This window comes from Podarcis cretensis, assembly GCF_951804945.1.
Source record: "Podarcis cretensis genome assembly, chromosome: 11".
In the NCBI taxonomy this organism is placed as follows: domain Eukaryota; kingdom Metazoa; phylum Chordata; class Lepidosauria; order Squamata; family Lacertidae; genus Podarcis; species Podarcis cretensis.
Window position 1 is genome coordinate 20,049,517 of NC_137180.1, and position 15,014 is coordinate 20,064,530.

The following is a 15,014-nucleotide window of genomic DNA, read 5'->3' on the forward strand; positions in this document are numbered from 1 at the left end:
AGGAGAAGGGGATGACAGAGGACGAGATGGTTGGGCAGTGTTCTCAAAGCTACCAGCATGAGTTTGACCAAACTGTGGGAGGCAGTGGAAAACAGGAGTGCCTGGCGTGCTCTGGTCCATAGGATCACAAAGAGTAGGACACAACTAAACAACAACAACAGATAATGTGGATGTTTAATTGTAATAGTTACATGAAATGTCCACATCATTCAATACGTCTAGACTATCATTCATGCTGCATTATGATGTAGTGTGTGTGCAAGTTGGTTCAAGACCCATTGAGGTATTGATTGGCTTCTCTTATTTAACACTAAAAAACAACCACAGGTCAGATTCTGACCTTATAATGTTTGCCACCTCAGTTCAGTCATTTGCAGAAGAGTAAATGGTCAGACTATCGCAGAATAATCAAATAACTTAAAGTAAATGCATACTAATTTTGGATCCATTTCCTCTTTCTAAACTACAGACATTGTGAAAGATTTATTAAATATTTAAGCCATAACAATTGCTATATTGATAAACTCTGTGTCATGGACTGGCTGGATGCAGAGGAGTGCAGCAGGCACCAGCGGGTACCTTCAGTTCTCGTAACTGCCTCATTGGGGCAAGATCTACTGGAAAGAGTTGCTGCCCTCACTAGGCCTGAGCTGTTGTGTTTCTCTGAATAAAGAGAGTTAACTTCACTGACAATGCCCCACACCCAGCGCAGCCAGCTTTTATGGCCGGTGGTGGACCAAACAGAAGACTGGGACTGTCAGGTGTGCCACTGGGGCAGTGCGTCCCCACCAGGGTGCCAACTGGTCCATTTGCCAGCTCCCCACAGCCGGCAAGACCATTGCTGACATCAGCTGGCCTTGCAGTTGATTCTCACCCTCAGCTCTCCTCGTGGCCCCATGCCAAGCTGCAACAACAACCACTGCCTGAAGATGGTAAGCAGTTTTAATATGAACCACCAGCACCACCACAATTATTCTGGTGTGACTTTATTGATCATACAAATAACGAAGCATTAGTAAGTTCTAATTAACTATGTCCTAGTAGTTCAAATACAGTTTTCTATCTTACCCAGAAGTATACTGTGAAAAAGTACAGAGATGAGGCTGCACACCTAACAGATTCAAACCCAAAAAATAAGTGTCAAAATGCCTCTTTTTAACGTGGGATACACCTTTTAGCAAAGAATGTCCTCCAACCTTTCCCACCCCATCTATCCCAAAATCAAGGAAGTAGCTGAAACATCTGTCTCACTTAACTCTAAACCTCCCCTAACTTTAACCCTGCCCACACTATACTGCAACACGACTGTGTTGTGCAAGAAGGAGAAGCATTACTACTAAATTGGGGAAAATATGTGTTCCAGCTCAACTAAGAAAGCAATTATTCTAACCAGGATGGCAATTTTCACATTAACTCACTCCCCCCAAAGTATTTAAGGGAACATGATGTTACAGATATTTAGCTTAAAATTAGTTGTGCTGAACATCAGTCCAGTACAAATACCTCTAATAATAGTTTGTGGTCAAAAATTTAATACAAAATTTAATACAGAATGTAGCAAAAAGCACAATTTTATTGATCCATTGAGGTTTAGAAATCAATTATAATGTTCCAGTGTAATTACTCCTTAGCAGCCTCATTTGTTATGGGATATTAAAAGGCCAGTATGTGAGCAATCTTCATCTGGAAAATACAGAAAACAGGAAAGAAACACACAAATGCTGCAAAGCCATGGAAGAATGAAATGAACAACATTAACAAGACCTCTGCCAAAACAAAAATTAAGAGCCCTATTTTCCTAACTCAAATTTCCTAACCCAAGACATTATTTTATATTTTTTATCTCCCCTTGCAGCTCTTCTGAAACAGCTTATAAGACAAACACACACACACACAAAATGCAGCTTAAATAAAAAGCCACACACACAGTAATCAGAGTCAGGAATAGCATCAACACTGTCCAAAGGCCTGTCTGAAAAGAAAAAGCATAGATGGCCAGCAAAAGATGGAAAACAAACAGGTCTGATAAGTCTTTTTAGGAGAGTGTGACTACCAATATGCTACTGTTCCTTTTAACGCTGTTCAAGGCCGGAGTCCTCTGCACTCTTACCTAGAAGCAACTCCCCACTGGGAACAGTTATTTCTGAGCAATAATGCACAGGATTGCATTGCAACTGAGGCATAGCACTGGCAAGAGGAGCTCATTTGTGATCCCAGCATCCACAGAGGAACAGGTAAGTTATCAGGCCCTAAAGTTTACAATGCTTTTTTTGTAATGACATACATCAACACAATTAGCAAAAGTTTGCGGTCTTTAATTTAAACACCTGAGTGGAACTCTGGATACACCTCTTTATAACAAATATATTGTTTGGTTTCATCATTATTTTCCTTTTTCTCCATTCTATGTCTCACCTTGTAAGCTCTAACTACAACAGCCATCAATCCTGCTTAAAACTGAAATATTGCAACCTAAATTTTGGGTGGACAGAAGAAATCCATCAACAGAATTCGGGGTTAGGTAATTTCCTGCTATGGGACGTGGGTGGCGCTGTGGTCTAAACCACAGAGCCTAGGACTTGCTGATCAGAAGGTTGGCGGTTCGAATCCCCACGACGGGGTGAGCTCCCGTTGCTCGGTCCCTGCTCCTGCCAACCTAGCAGTTCGAAAGCACATCAAAGGGCAAGTAGATAAATAGGTAAACTGGCGGGAAGGTAAACTGTGTTTCCGTGTGCTGCTCTGGTTCGCCAGAAGAGGCTTAGTCATGCTGGCCACATGACCTGGAAGCTGTACGCCGGCTCCCTCGGCCAATAAAGCGAGATGAGCGCCGCAACCCCAGAGTCGGTCACAACTCGACCTAACGGTCAGGGGTCCCTTTACCTAATTTCGTGCTATTCTCCCCTCTCCCTGTAGCCCCCCACCCAATGTGCCCTAGAGGTGCCCCCAACACACTGAAACAGGTTTGTAAACTGAGACACAATATACTGTATTCAACTTTTACAAATGCCAACATGTGTTCTACTTTGTTTTCCTTAATTACCCCCCTTGAGAGAAGTTTCACCTTGCTCCAAGTGAAACTCAGGAGTTTTGTAGAAAACAGAAGCACACAGGGGCATCTCAAGATGTCAGCAGAAGAACAATCACCCTGTAGCAAAGATAGCAGGGGCAATTTGGATGTTTTATCTTAAATCAACTGAATGTTCATGTGAAACGAAGGCCACTTTCAAAAGGTTTTCCTGCAATCCTTGTGTCATGTCATAGCATGCATGCTGCTTACTCATCTCGCACACAGGAGGGTTGGAATGAACGTGCCGCCAGGAGAACACTGCACTGAGGAGTTGCCAGAGAAGAAAGGTTTAGTACAGTTTTACAATTGTTCAATGGAAATGGATTCACATTTATCCTCTTGGCTGATGAAGAAAGGAAAGGGATGAGTATTAAAATGTTTTTAGCATCAATGTATTTGTTAATTAGCTATGCTGCAGTTTGTGGATTTCATTTAGTAGGCTGTGTTTTTTCTGTGCTAAGAAATACACACTCCTTCAACTCCAACTGGAAGGATAAGAGCTATGTTGAAAACATTGGCAAGGTGGGGGTATCAGATAAGCCATGGGGAGAATAGAGGAGCATTCCAGTGTTTTGAAAAGTTTCCTGATTTACTACAAACTGGTGTTCTAACTAGCTTATACCAGCCCTTTATTTAAGGCAAGTTTATCTGGCTTCTTAACAAGTCAGGAAATTCCAGTTTTTAAAAGTGTGCCCACATTTTTTAAGGCATTGTCCCTACCCCATTCCCACCCCTTCACCAAACCTCTGATTTAAATGGTTTTTGTATTAACATTTCAGAAAGCCATTTCTTCCCTTCCTCCACCAGATACCCCCTCCTCTATGTTTACACAGATAATTGGGGTATTTCCAGCTCTCCACATGCTCTTCCATATCATAAAAGTAAATGAAATAGTTTTCCACATTGACAAGCTTTGTTTCAGACCTAGTGCTACTTAAAAGCATACATACATCAAGAGTATATACCCACACTGGAAAAAGAAGTTGTTAACGCCAAGAAACCTCCTTCCTAAAAATAACGATCTTTCAGTTCTCTGTATTACACAACTTCCTTTTGCAAAAGGAACACTGCATCTACTTTAAAAAAAGTATCTTCCCCTTTCAATTTAAGCCATTGTTGCTTTTGTGAATACATAGCACTCAGCCCTTTGAACATTAATAATACTGTGTATTGTATATAGTTATCATTGCACAAACAAAACGCCATTGGCATCAAGGCTCGTGTTTCTGCATTTTCAGTGAAATCTGAACAGCAGTCTTTAGATGCCTTTTGCTTTCTCCCCTCCCCTACGAAGAGCTCAGTGCTACTGAGAGCACAAATCTCTATTCATCATCTCATATTGCTGCCAGAAGCAGCTCTGAAGGAGACGCGAACTTTTTCAAAAACAAAAACCCAAATCTTAGAAAACACTAAAGTCATACCTTCTTTAGATTCATCTGCCTCAGCGCTCATGGTATCACACTAAATCTCTGGAGATTGCGGATGACGTGCGCGTCTGAGAAGCAGCAAAGTCAACTTCTCAAAAGAAAAAAAGGGGGGCTGGGATTAAGAGAGGAAAAGTTCTGTGAAACCAACGAATCACAGCTCAGCTGCTCTAAAAGTTTCCGCCTCTTTCGGAATGGCATTCTGAGCAACTGTCTGAAAAGGAGCACCTTTGCAGACACCCATTTCATTTGCAAGGAATCACACTTTATATATTTTATTCTATTTTAGCCTTTCAAATGGTGGACTTCTACTTGTTAGAGCTTGCTAAGCAGTGTGAGTGCACACATGCACATGAAAGGCAGTTTAGACAAAACAGCAGAAAAGCCACTAAGTTTTTAATATCTCATTAAGAGCTGACAAGCAGCATGGGCCTACAACCTCCAACTGTAATTGTCTAAAACAGTGTTTTGAGCTATTAAGAATTAAATTGATATCTGAGTATGAATTGCTTTATAGGGTGGGTGTGGGTGGGAAAGACTCAAGGAAGGAAAAGGTATATTTTAAAAAATAAAAATATACACACTTAAGCATTGTTTCTTCCAGCTTTATTTTAAAATTCAGACTGTGGCTTTTTATCTGTCCACAACAGGAGCAATTTTGGTGAAATATTTTTGCCTCTGCCCCCCTTATCTGTGCATTTCACACCTTTAATGTCTCAGATCAGATAGACCTGGTGCTAAACCACTGTTTGTTGTAAGCAGAGTTTAGAACCCAAACCATGGCTGGAGAGACCTCTGGGTATAGGGCGGTATATTCTTCTTCTTCTTCTTCTTCTTCTTCTTCTTCTTCTTCTTCATCATGGTTTGTGCTTCCAAATGTACAAGGAAAACCATGACTTGCAGTACCTTGTCTGCTTTTACATTCTGCCCTCTCAGCTTTCCTAAACTGAAAGGGCCAGAAGCATATGGAAACAATGTCTGCAACTGTGGTTTCTGAGGCATTACAGTGGTACCTCAGTTTAGGAACTTAATTCGTTCTGGAGGTCTGTTCTTAACCTGAAGCACCACTTTAGCTAATGGGGCCTCCTGTTGCTGCTGCGCTGCTGCTGCACGATTTCTGTTCTCATCCTGAAGCAAAGTTCTTAACCCGAGGTAATATTTCTGGGTTAGCGGAGTCTGTAACCTGAAGCGTATATAACCTGAAGTGTATGTAACCCGAGGTACCACTGTATACCAAATCTTGGGGCTGGTTTAGATGATACACACCTGCCTCATCTACTGGATAGAGAGGGGAGAACAAGCGTGCCTGCCCACCTCACCCAGACAGCATGCAAGCACCACTCGAGTCTCACTATGTGCATGTGTATGATATTATGCCTATGCATATACCAGATTTCATTTAGGAAATCAACTGGAAGGTTTTAGTGTATGTATGTGAACAGCATTCACATATTATGTCCCCACATGCAGGTGTGGAGCCACCACAGGTGGGTCAAGTACTCTGGACAGGCAGGTATGTTCATGGTTCTCAAGGTACTTGGAGCCCTGTTTCAACTGGCTCAAACTGAGTGTGAACCATAGTTTCCAACCCCACTTCAAACTATGGTGTCCAATTGCAAGCAAAGGTTCATCAGTTCAGACATGATACAGAATCATAATTCGGTTTCCTTAACCATCATTTAGGGAGGCATCTCTATTACTACTACTACTACTATTACTATTACTTATTAAATTTGTATACTGCCCTTCATCTGCAGGTCTCAAGGTGGTTCACAACATAAAATTACAACGTTGAATATTGAACCTTTACTGTTGTATGAACTATCAGCTCTACTGATAGTGACATAGCTCTGTAATTAGCCTATTCTTAAGTTGTTTAAAAGTTTTATGCTTTTGTTTTGAAATTGCTTCTACTGAAGTATGTCCTAGGTAAATTGTTTTAATGTTACAGTTCAGGATGACAATATCAATACTAATGTTGCGCTTTCTTCTTGCAACAACTCTGCACAATCTAAGTGTCTTCTTCAATAGGCTTTTGTGGTGCTTTGTAAGACCAAAGGCTGCTGCAATTGTGTCAGTCATGGTAATTGCCATGAGATGTATTGGTCTCTTGTGGAAGAGGCACTGTTCGTACCAACAGGGCCCGAGGTGATTGTTAGACTACATGTGAAGAAGCTCTCCCTGTGCCCTGTCAACTCAAACAAGCAACTGGCGAGTTACCAATCACTTGAGCATTAAATACTGTTAATGAAAACAAGCAAAACAGAAAAACAGAAAAATCTAAGTTATGTTGGTAGAGAATTTACTTGAGCAACGGAACAATATTTAACTTGTTTCTTTAAAAAGAGTGCTGTATTTTTCCTGTAACAGCAAGTTCAAAGCTCGGGAGTGCTTTTGAATCTGGCCTTGTCTTGCTTTGGTAACATCCAGACTGGATAGTTTTTAATTCATGACAAATAGGGCTGCCTTTTAAGTGTTCACAAAGAAACTTCAAACAGGGGTTTTCCACAATTAACATTTTGCCACTGTTGAAATATTCCTATTGTTTTCCAGTATGTTTCTGACCTCAGTTCAAAGATCTCCTTTTGATCAATAAGGTCCAGCAGTCCTCAAAATTCCCTCCTAGGGCTCACTTGAGCTGGCCCATGACTCATAAAATGGCAGTGAAGGAGCAGAGTTGATAACAAAATGATGGTCAATAGAGACAGAAATAGGTATAATTGATGAGAAATTACTGACACTTCTATCTAATCTCTTTGTCACAGCAATTTCCTTGTGGCAGGGAATTCCAATAATTAAGAACAGATATTGGCTTCGGAGGCAACCTGATTTAGACTCTCCATTTTATTTTATAAATTTGTTCTTAGTCATACAATTATTTATAGACTATCTTTTTAGGAACATCCAATGGTGGTTTATGTTTTATTTTAGGCAGAAATCGCTGATCTATGTCTAAGCAGAGATGGCTTTTATATTTTCACTTCCACATGCACCTCAAAATAGTTTTACCCACCCACAATTTCATCTTCCCATCTCGTTTCACCCCTTTAACTTGTACCCTTTCCCCACTCCACAAACTGTCAGTTTCTTTAATCCCTCCTTGAACAGCTTCCCTCACCCTGCTTCCCCTTTATTTCCAGTTTATCAGTACTCATATTATAAATACTGGATTTCTCCTAAGTTCCTTTAATGCCCCCTCTTCAAAGGAGGCTCAAACCATCCATTTCTTTCACCAGCTCCTCCTCCTTCCTTCCTTTAAAACCAGTTAACCACACTGCCAGTTTTCTCACTTTCCCCCCTTTCTTAGCCTCCAACTCTGCATGCTACAGCCTCACTCTTGCTGGAAAGCATAGGGCATTCTGGGCACAACAGCCTAAGTCAGGCAGCCCCCCCCCCCCCCGAGCTGGCTTAGCCTTTCAAGGCCCAGGGCAAGTATACCCAGCTACTCTCCACTATGCACAGGCAGTATCAGAAAGTAGCCAGGCACAAGGCACATTTTGCGACTGGTACAGGTCCAACTGTGACCACGTGGAGATCTCTGAATGCCAGGTTGGCAACTGAACTCTCAATCTGGCTGGCCTCTGCAGCTTTCTTAAGCAGGTACGGAGAAGAGATTATTGCATTTATATCCCACCTTTTCTCTCCAAGGAGTACAAGGTCCAACCCCCTCCTACAACAATCCTGTGAGGTAGGTTAAGAGGCTGTGACTGGCCCAGGGTCACCCAGTGAGTTTCATGGCTGAGTGGGGATTTGAACCCTGATCACCTAGGTCTCAGTCTGACACTCAAACCACATTGGCTTCCGAGAGTACTTCTGCTATGGGGCAGCTATATAAGTTAGGTAGGTAAATAAATACGGGGAAAACAATATGTAACTTAGAGAAACATCTGAAATATTTTCCTTGAAGCTTTTCCTGACAGCAACAGGAGGAGGCGGAGGAGAGGGTTTCACTCCCTCCACACCAGCAGCACTGCCACACTCCTTCCCTCGCCAGGCCAGGAGCCAGAGCTACCAGGCGCATGCCAGAGCAAGTCTAGGGGAGGAGAAGCACAGGGGTGCCGGCGGTGGGTAGCTGCACCACTTGACTTCTCCCAGCCTGGTGAATGCTTCTCCCCCGCCCCACACACCAGCAGCATAGCTAGCCTCTCGAGCACCCACACAGGGGACGGGATGAGACACCATGGGGGGAGAACTAGCTGCCCACTGGGCAGCACGAGCTAGGGCAGGGGCCAGCTAGAGGGCAACCGCGGCAGGGAGAAAGGTGGCAGCTGGGGCAGCCTACAGGCCACGCTCCACATGCTGCGTCCCATGCTGCATTTTCAGGCAGTGCTGGGCCCATACGCTGGAGGGTACCCTGCAGCCGCAGTGCTGCCCGTGTCACTCACCCCCCTTCCTCCGCTACTGATGCATCCTGTTCTGGGTGTTTTCCCAAGCCCTCCACAGGAGATGGGGTGGATATGGAGAGGGAAGGAAAGCTCTGCTGTGCAAGCAAAAGTCTTTGTGCAAATGGTACAACTTTATTGGATCCAACCCTTAGGCTACAATCCTATATCCACTTAAGTGGGGATAAGCACTATTGAATTCACGGCGCTTCTTGCGTATACATGTATAGGATTGCACTGTAAGTAATGCAGCTGAGAGTGGCAATACATCGACACTGTAGTGCACAGTAACAGACCATGACATGTCAGCCTCTTTTCCTACTAAGGTTGACAAACTTCCAAGCCCTATGGTTCAGTATTTTGTGTAGTAGTAATAATCATGATCATAATAATTTATTATTTACACCCTAGCCACTCTGGGCAGCTTTCAACAAAATTTTAAAATACAGTGGTCTGTTAAACATTAAAAACTTCTCTAAACAGGGCTGCCTTCAGATGTCTTCTAAAAGTCTGGTAGTTGTTCTTCTCTTTGACATCTGGTGGGAGGGTGTTCCACCAGGCAGGTGCCACTACCGAGAAGGCCCTCTGCCTGGTTCCCTGTAACCTCACTTCTTGCAGTGAGGGAACCACAGGAAGGCCCTCAGCACTGGACCTCAGTGTCGTGGCAGAATGATGGGGATGGAGACACTCCTTTAGGTATACTGGACCGAGGCCATTTAGGGCTTTAAATGTCAGCACCAACACTTTGAATTGTGCTCGGAAACGTACTGGGAGCCAATGTAGATCTTTCAAGACCGGTGTTATGTGGTCTCGGCGGCCACCCCCAGTAACCAGTCTAGCTGCCGCATTCTGGATTAGATGCAATTTCTGGGTCACCTTCAAAGATAGCCCCACATAGAGTGCATTGCAGTAATCCAAGCGAGAGATAACTAGAGTATGCACCACTCTGGCAAGACAGTCCACCGGCAGATAGGGTCTCAGCCTGCGTACCAGATGGAGTTGGTAAACAGCTGCCCTGGACACAGATTTGACCTGTGCCTCCATGGACAGCTGTGAGTCCAAAATGACTCCCAGGCTGCTCACTTGGTCCTTCAGGGGCACAGTTACCCCATTCAGGACCAGGGAGTCCTCCACACCTGCCCGCCTCCTGTCCCCCCAAAACAGTACTTCTGTCTGGTCAGGATTCAACCTCAATCTGTTAGCCGCCATACATCCTCCAACTACCTCCAGACACTCACACAGGACCTTCACCGCGTTCACTGTTTCTGATTTGAAAGAGAGGTAGAGCTTGGTATCATCCGCATACTGATGAACACCCAGCCCAAACCCCCTGATGATCTCTCCCAGCGGCTGCATGTAGATGTTGAAAAGCATGGAGGAGAGGACAGAACCCTGAGGCACCCCACAAGTGAGAGCCCAGGGGTCTGAACATTCATCCCCCAATACCACTTTCTGAACACGGCCCAGGAGGAAGGAGCGAAACAACTGTATAACAGTGCCCCCAGCTCCCAGCCCCTCTAGACGGTTGATGTTATGGTTGATGGTATCAAAAGCCGTTGAGAGATCCAGCAGAACTAGGAAACAGCTCTCACCTTTGTCCCTAGCCCGCTGGAGACCAGTGTGACCAAGGCAGTTTCAGTCCCATGATGAGGCCTGAATCCTGACTGGAAGGGATCCAAATGGTCCGCTTTTTCCAGGCGTGCCTGGAGTTGTTCAGCAACCACTCGCTCAGTCACCTTGCCCCAGAATGGAATATTTGAGACTGGGTAATAGTTGGCCATATTGGCCAGGTCTAGAGATTTTTTTTTAAGAAGTGGTTTAATGACTGCCTCTTTCAGCAGGTCTGGGAAGGCTCCCTCACAGAGAGAAGCATTCACCACCCCGCAAAGCCCATCGCCCAGCCCTTCCCGGCTAGCTTTTATAAGCCAGGATGGACAAGGATCAAGGAGACAGGTGGTTGGTTTCATTCGTCCAAGAAGCCTGTCCACATCCTCAGAGGTAACAGATTGGAATTGATCCCACACAACTTGACTAGACAGGACTCTAGCACTCTCCCGCCCTGGCCCTGCTCCCACAGGCCATCAACATGGGATAAAGCATCCCCTACCACTCTTTGGAAACCATTTGGATCCATTAAGTGGCGGGGGCAGACCATCCAAATCGGTCCCACCTCCCTGCAAGAGTTCTACAGGAACTTGAAGCTTCACAACTCCTGGGTTTTTTTAAAAAAGAAGACATTTTTAGGATGCTTTATTCAAGGAAAAGTTGAATTCCCATACAGCTATTGGTTTTAATATGCTCAAAACCAACGTAATTGGTTCCTGCCTTCCACAGATGTGTGATAAGGCGAAATGAAAGTTCATTTGCAATGCATGTATGCAAAACAGGTCATCTAAACTGCATACTAAAACACAGAAGGCATCTAATAATGGCCTGGAAGCAAGCAGCTACTTTTTGCACTCACTCATTTTAAAACCTTAAACACACATGGCACCTGCCTCTCTCTTGAAAGCCTGCTTTTATCTTCAAAAGAGTTTTGCCATGCAGTAGTATCTGTGTATGAATCCCATATGAAATTAGATAGAATTAATGTTACAGATTTGATCTAGTTATTTTCCCCAAGATAAATCCATAATTCAGTAATCTGGACTCAGTTTAAAACTGTGTGAACAGACCCCAATTAAGGAATTCTTATCTATTCTAAATTTGGTTCAAGCTTTAGAAAATGTAGTTGTATCAACATGGCACTAGATGGCACTTGATCACTAAGAAACCATATCCTTTTACACAGGAATAAGTTTGCTGCTGGTTTGAACACAACCATTAGAAGCATTAAAACTTCACAAGAATTTTACACAAGTTTGGGGTGTGTGTGTGTACACACACACTATATATATATATATTTTCTTACTATATCAGGTAAAACGATTAATTTTCAACAAGGTTATTGGAGGCAATCCACATAATCACACAAATCCGTGAACATAAATATCAATTTCTTTTATGGCCACATTCACTAAAATACAGGAGAGAAGAATTAGAAAGTTTGACACAAGTTACTATGGGTTGCATTCAACTAAAACATTCCCAGAGTACACCTATGGAAATTAGTGAACCTAAATTAGTCATACATGTTAACTTCAATGGGTCTACTCAAAGTAGGACTAGCATTGAATACTACTCTATAGTAGTATCAGAAGAAAAGTCAAAATTTCATCGTCTTTCCTATATACAGTTTGAGAGACTTCCTAAGTTTGTTATTAGTATCGATACCACATCCCAAATGGTTTGAATCCAAGTGTGCTAAAAACCAGAGAGAAAAGCTATTTTGCAGCTGTTACATTTGACCTTAGGATTCTGCTTTCTTCTTGTTCAAACCAGATTATTCCAATAGCCATGTAACAAAGCTTATGCACAGTGCAAACAAATACATCTGAGCAGCAAACCAAGTATATGTTTAGTCAACAAAGAAATAAAAGGTGGTACTTATTTTTCTAGATGTTTAGCTTCAAAACTCCTCAGGGAAGCTACCTTACTGTGCTTCTGTATAGCACAGTATTTCAAACTCAGTCCAATCATCACTTTTTAAACAGGCTCGCAATGCTTCTCAGATATTTGTTAGACACACAGCCTTTCCCTTTATTCATGCATAGGTGATTTCACAGCTGGAGATACACATAAGCAGCTAGGGATGGGGATGCATAAAATTTCAAGTCTGGATACTAGATTTTGGAGTGCCTGTAGCCCTCCTGTTTTATTATCAATAGGTCACTGGAGTACCAAGGTGACATACATGCTTAACAGTGATGGTGAGGAGTAATTGTGTGAAAAGCATGCATACTGAAGTCCCCCAAAACCATAGTGAAAGCTTTCTCCAACACCACAAAAACTCATCTGCCCAGGTCTCAGCTACATATGCCAAGCAGGCTCCCTCTTTCATGATCAGACTCTGGATAATGGATGTTTTATTCTGGACAGACCCATCATTTAACATCACCACCACTACGACCAGGCCACGAGAACTCCCAGATTCTGAAGTGCAGCAGTCAAAGCAGAGGGGGAAAGGGCTTTGATGTAATTAGCCCTTCTCTCCCATTTATATACTTTCACCCACCTCTGTATGTCTCCCTATCTACAATCATCATTGGGAGGGAAGTTTCACTTCCATCCCCTATCCTTGGCCCCAGCCTAGATATAAAACTTTCCTTACCCTGACTGTTCAGCCCTAATCATTTAAGGCTTGGGGAGAAGCAAAGCATATATGGAAGAGGCCAGAAGACTCTGCCTTCTACTGTACCAGCTGGTGCACTGGTGCATCAATCTGAAGTACTTAAGGCACTTCAGCTTTAGCCGCCACCAGGATATGCAATTCTACAACTAGTAGCAAACACAAGCTGCATACGTTATCATTAATAGTGGAGAGAGTGTGAACAGAACAGGCAAATCTCTGATCAAACTGATGAAACTTTGTCAACATTTCCATATTATCTGGATTGAGATGAAACATTATTCTAAATTATTCTGCAGAATTATATACCTAGTGATAAGATGCAATATTTGATTGTTCCCAGTTAGAGAACAACCTAGTATTGATGCAACCATGACCATGGCATTTATCTTAAGTGGAAACTGATGTAGTAAGCTGGAATGCAATCACAGTTCTTGCTCAACAACAATAAGCAAATGCATCCCAAGTAGTAGGAATGACACAACTGAATTTAAGCCTCCTTGCAAATAAGAACAAATATGAGTCATGTTACAACATGGGTGTTCCCGTAGTATCACTGCTCAAACATCTAATAGTCACAGAGTGAATTCTGAAAACATTAAAAGGGAGAGTCATAAAGACTCTTAAGAACACAGGAAAGACAGGAGTGAAAACATAGAGGAGTGATGTGTTTTGTAAACTCATCTAATGATTTCAAGGATCCTGCTATAACAGTGTTTCTTAAAGTACAATGATTCAACAACAAAAAAGAGCAAGACTAGAATTGTTGCATTATAACATTTGGATTTTAGTGGTCTTTTGAGCACTAACACACACTTTAAACTGGCCCATTAACAGGGAGGGGCATTTGCGTCCCTGAGCATTCAAGAAAGTAAATTGAGATATTAGCTGCAAAATGTTAAGTTATGCTGCAGAGTTCATGTTCTTACAAATGAGGTATTATCTCTTGACTTATACTTTGTACACAAATGCAAACCACACAAATAGGCACCTATGTGTTATGTTATTGTTCAGAAATCATAACCAATACAATTTACTGTTCATGCATTTGTCATTGCAAACTCTTATTTATATTGAGCTTAATTTGAAGTCAGGAGTCAAAAACACACAAAAGCTCGCCTCTACCTTTATTAGGACCAGTTAGAATGCTGGTCCTACTAAAAGGTTCTCATTGGCCACATTTGCACATCACAAAAAATCACACATGAGCCACAGTGAGGTTCAGTGGTAGAGTGTTTGCTCAGCATACAGAAAGTCCCAAGCTCAATTCTTGGCATCTCCAGGTAGGGCTGGGATAGACCTGAACTCTGAACTCCTTAGAGAGCTGCTGCCAGTCAGTGTGGACTATACTGAACTGGATGAACCATAGGTCTGACACAGTTTAAGACAGCTTCCCAAGTTCCTATGCTTTATGTGAAGCTTTTAGTTTCACTTTTTTTAAGCAATAGCTTCTCATCTCTTTCAAACTGGGGAGTGTGGTTTAACAAGCTATGGATTATGAAGTTGGCTTGTTTAAATTCCTTCACGCAACAATATGGCAGGAAGAGAGGTGGGGAGCTAAGAAGTCTGGAGTTTGCTGTAGCTCATGTACATAACCCATGCTTTTTTACAGGTTACAGGGAACCAGGCAGAGGGCCTTCTCAGTAGTGGCACCTGCCCTGTGGAACGCCCTCCCAGCTGATGTCAAGGCAATAAACAACTATTTTACTTTTAAAACACAACTGAAGGCACCCCTGTTTGAGTAAGTTTTTAATGTCTGATGCTGTATTGTTTTTAATAGTTGGTTGGAAGCTGCCCAGAGTGGTTGGGGAAACCCAGCCAGGTGGGCGGGGTATAAACAAATTACTACTACTACTACTACTACTACTACTATTATTTCTGCGGGTACTCAAGGGTATGCAGTATCCACATCT

At 42.8% G+C, this 15,014-nt stretch overlaps 1 protein-coding gene across 2 annotated transcripts in view; it reads right to left on the reverse strand.

The window, feature by feature from the left end:
- The window catches only part of TNFAIP8 (TNF alpha induced protein 8), a 43,242-nt gene that overhangs the window by 17,659 nt on the left and 10,569 nt on the right, over window positions 1-15,014 (reverse strand). Inside the window, exon 1 of one of the 2 annotated variants that reach the window (XM_079995871.1) lies at window positions 4,489-4,600. The exons of the other annotated variant lie outside the window; for it this stretch is intronic. Within the exon in view, the coding sequence (XP_079851997.1) occupies window positions 4,489-4,519 (31 nt within the window). The 5' untranslated portion in view covers window positions 4,520-4,600. Of the gene's footprint in view, window positions 1-4,488; window positions 4,601-15,014 lie in introns of those variants that run through there. 2 annotated transcript variants of the gene reach the window in all.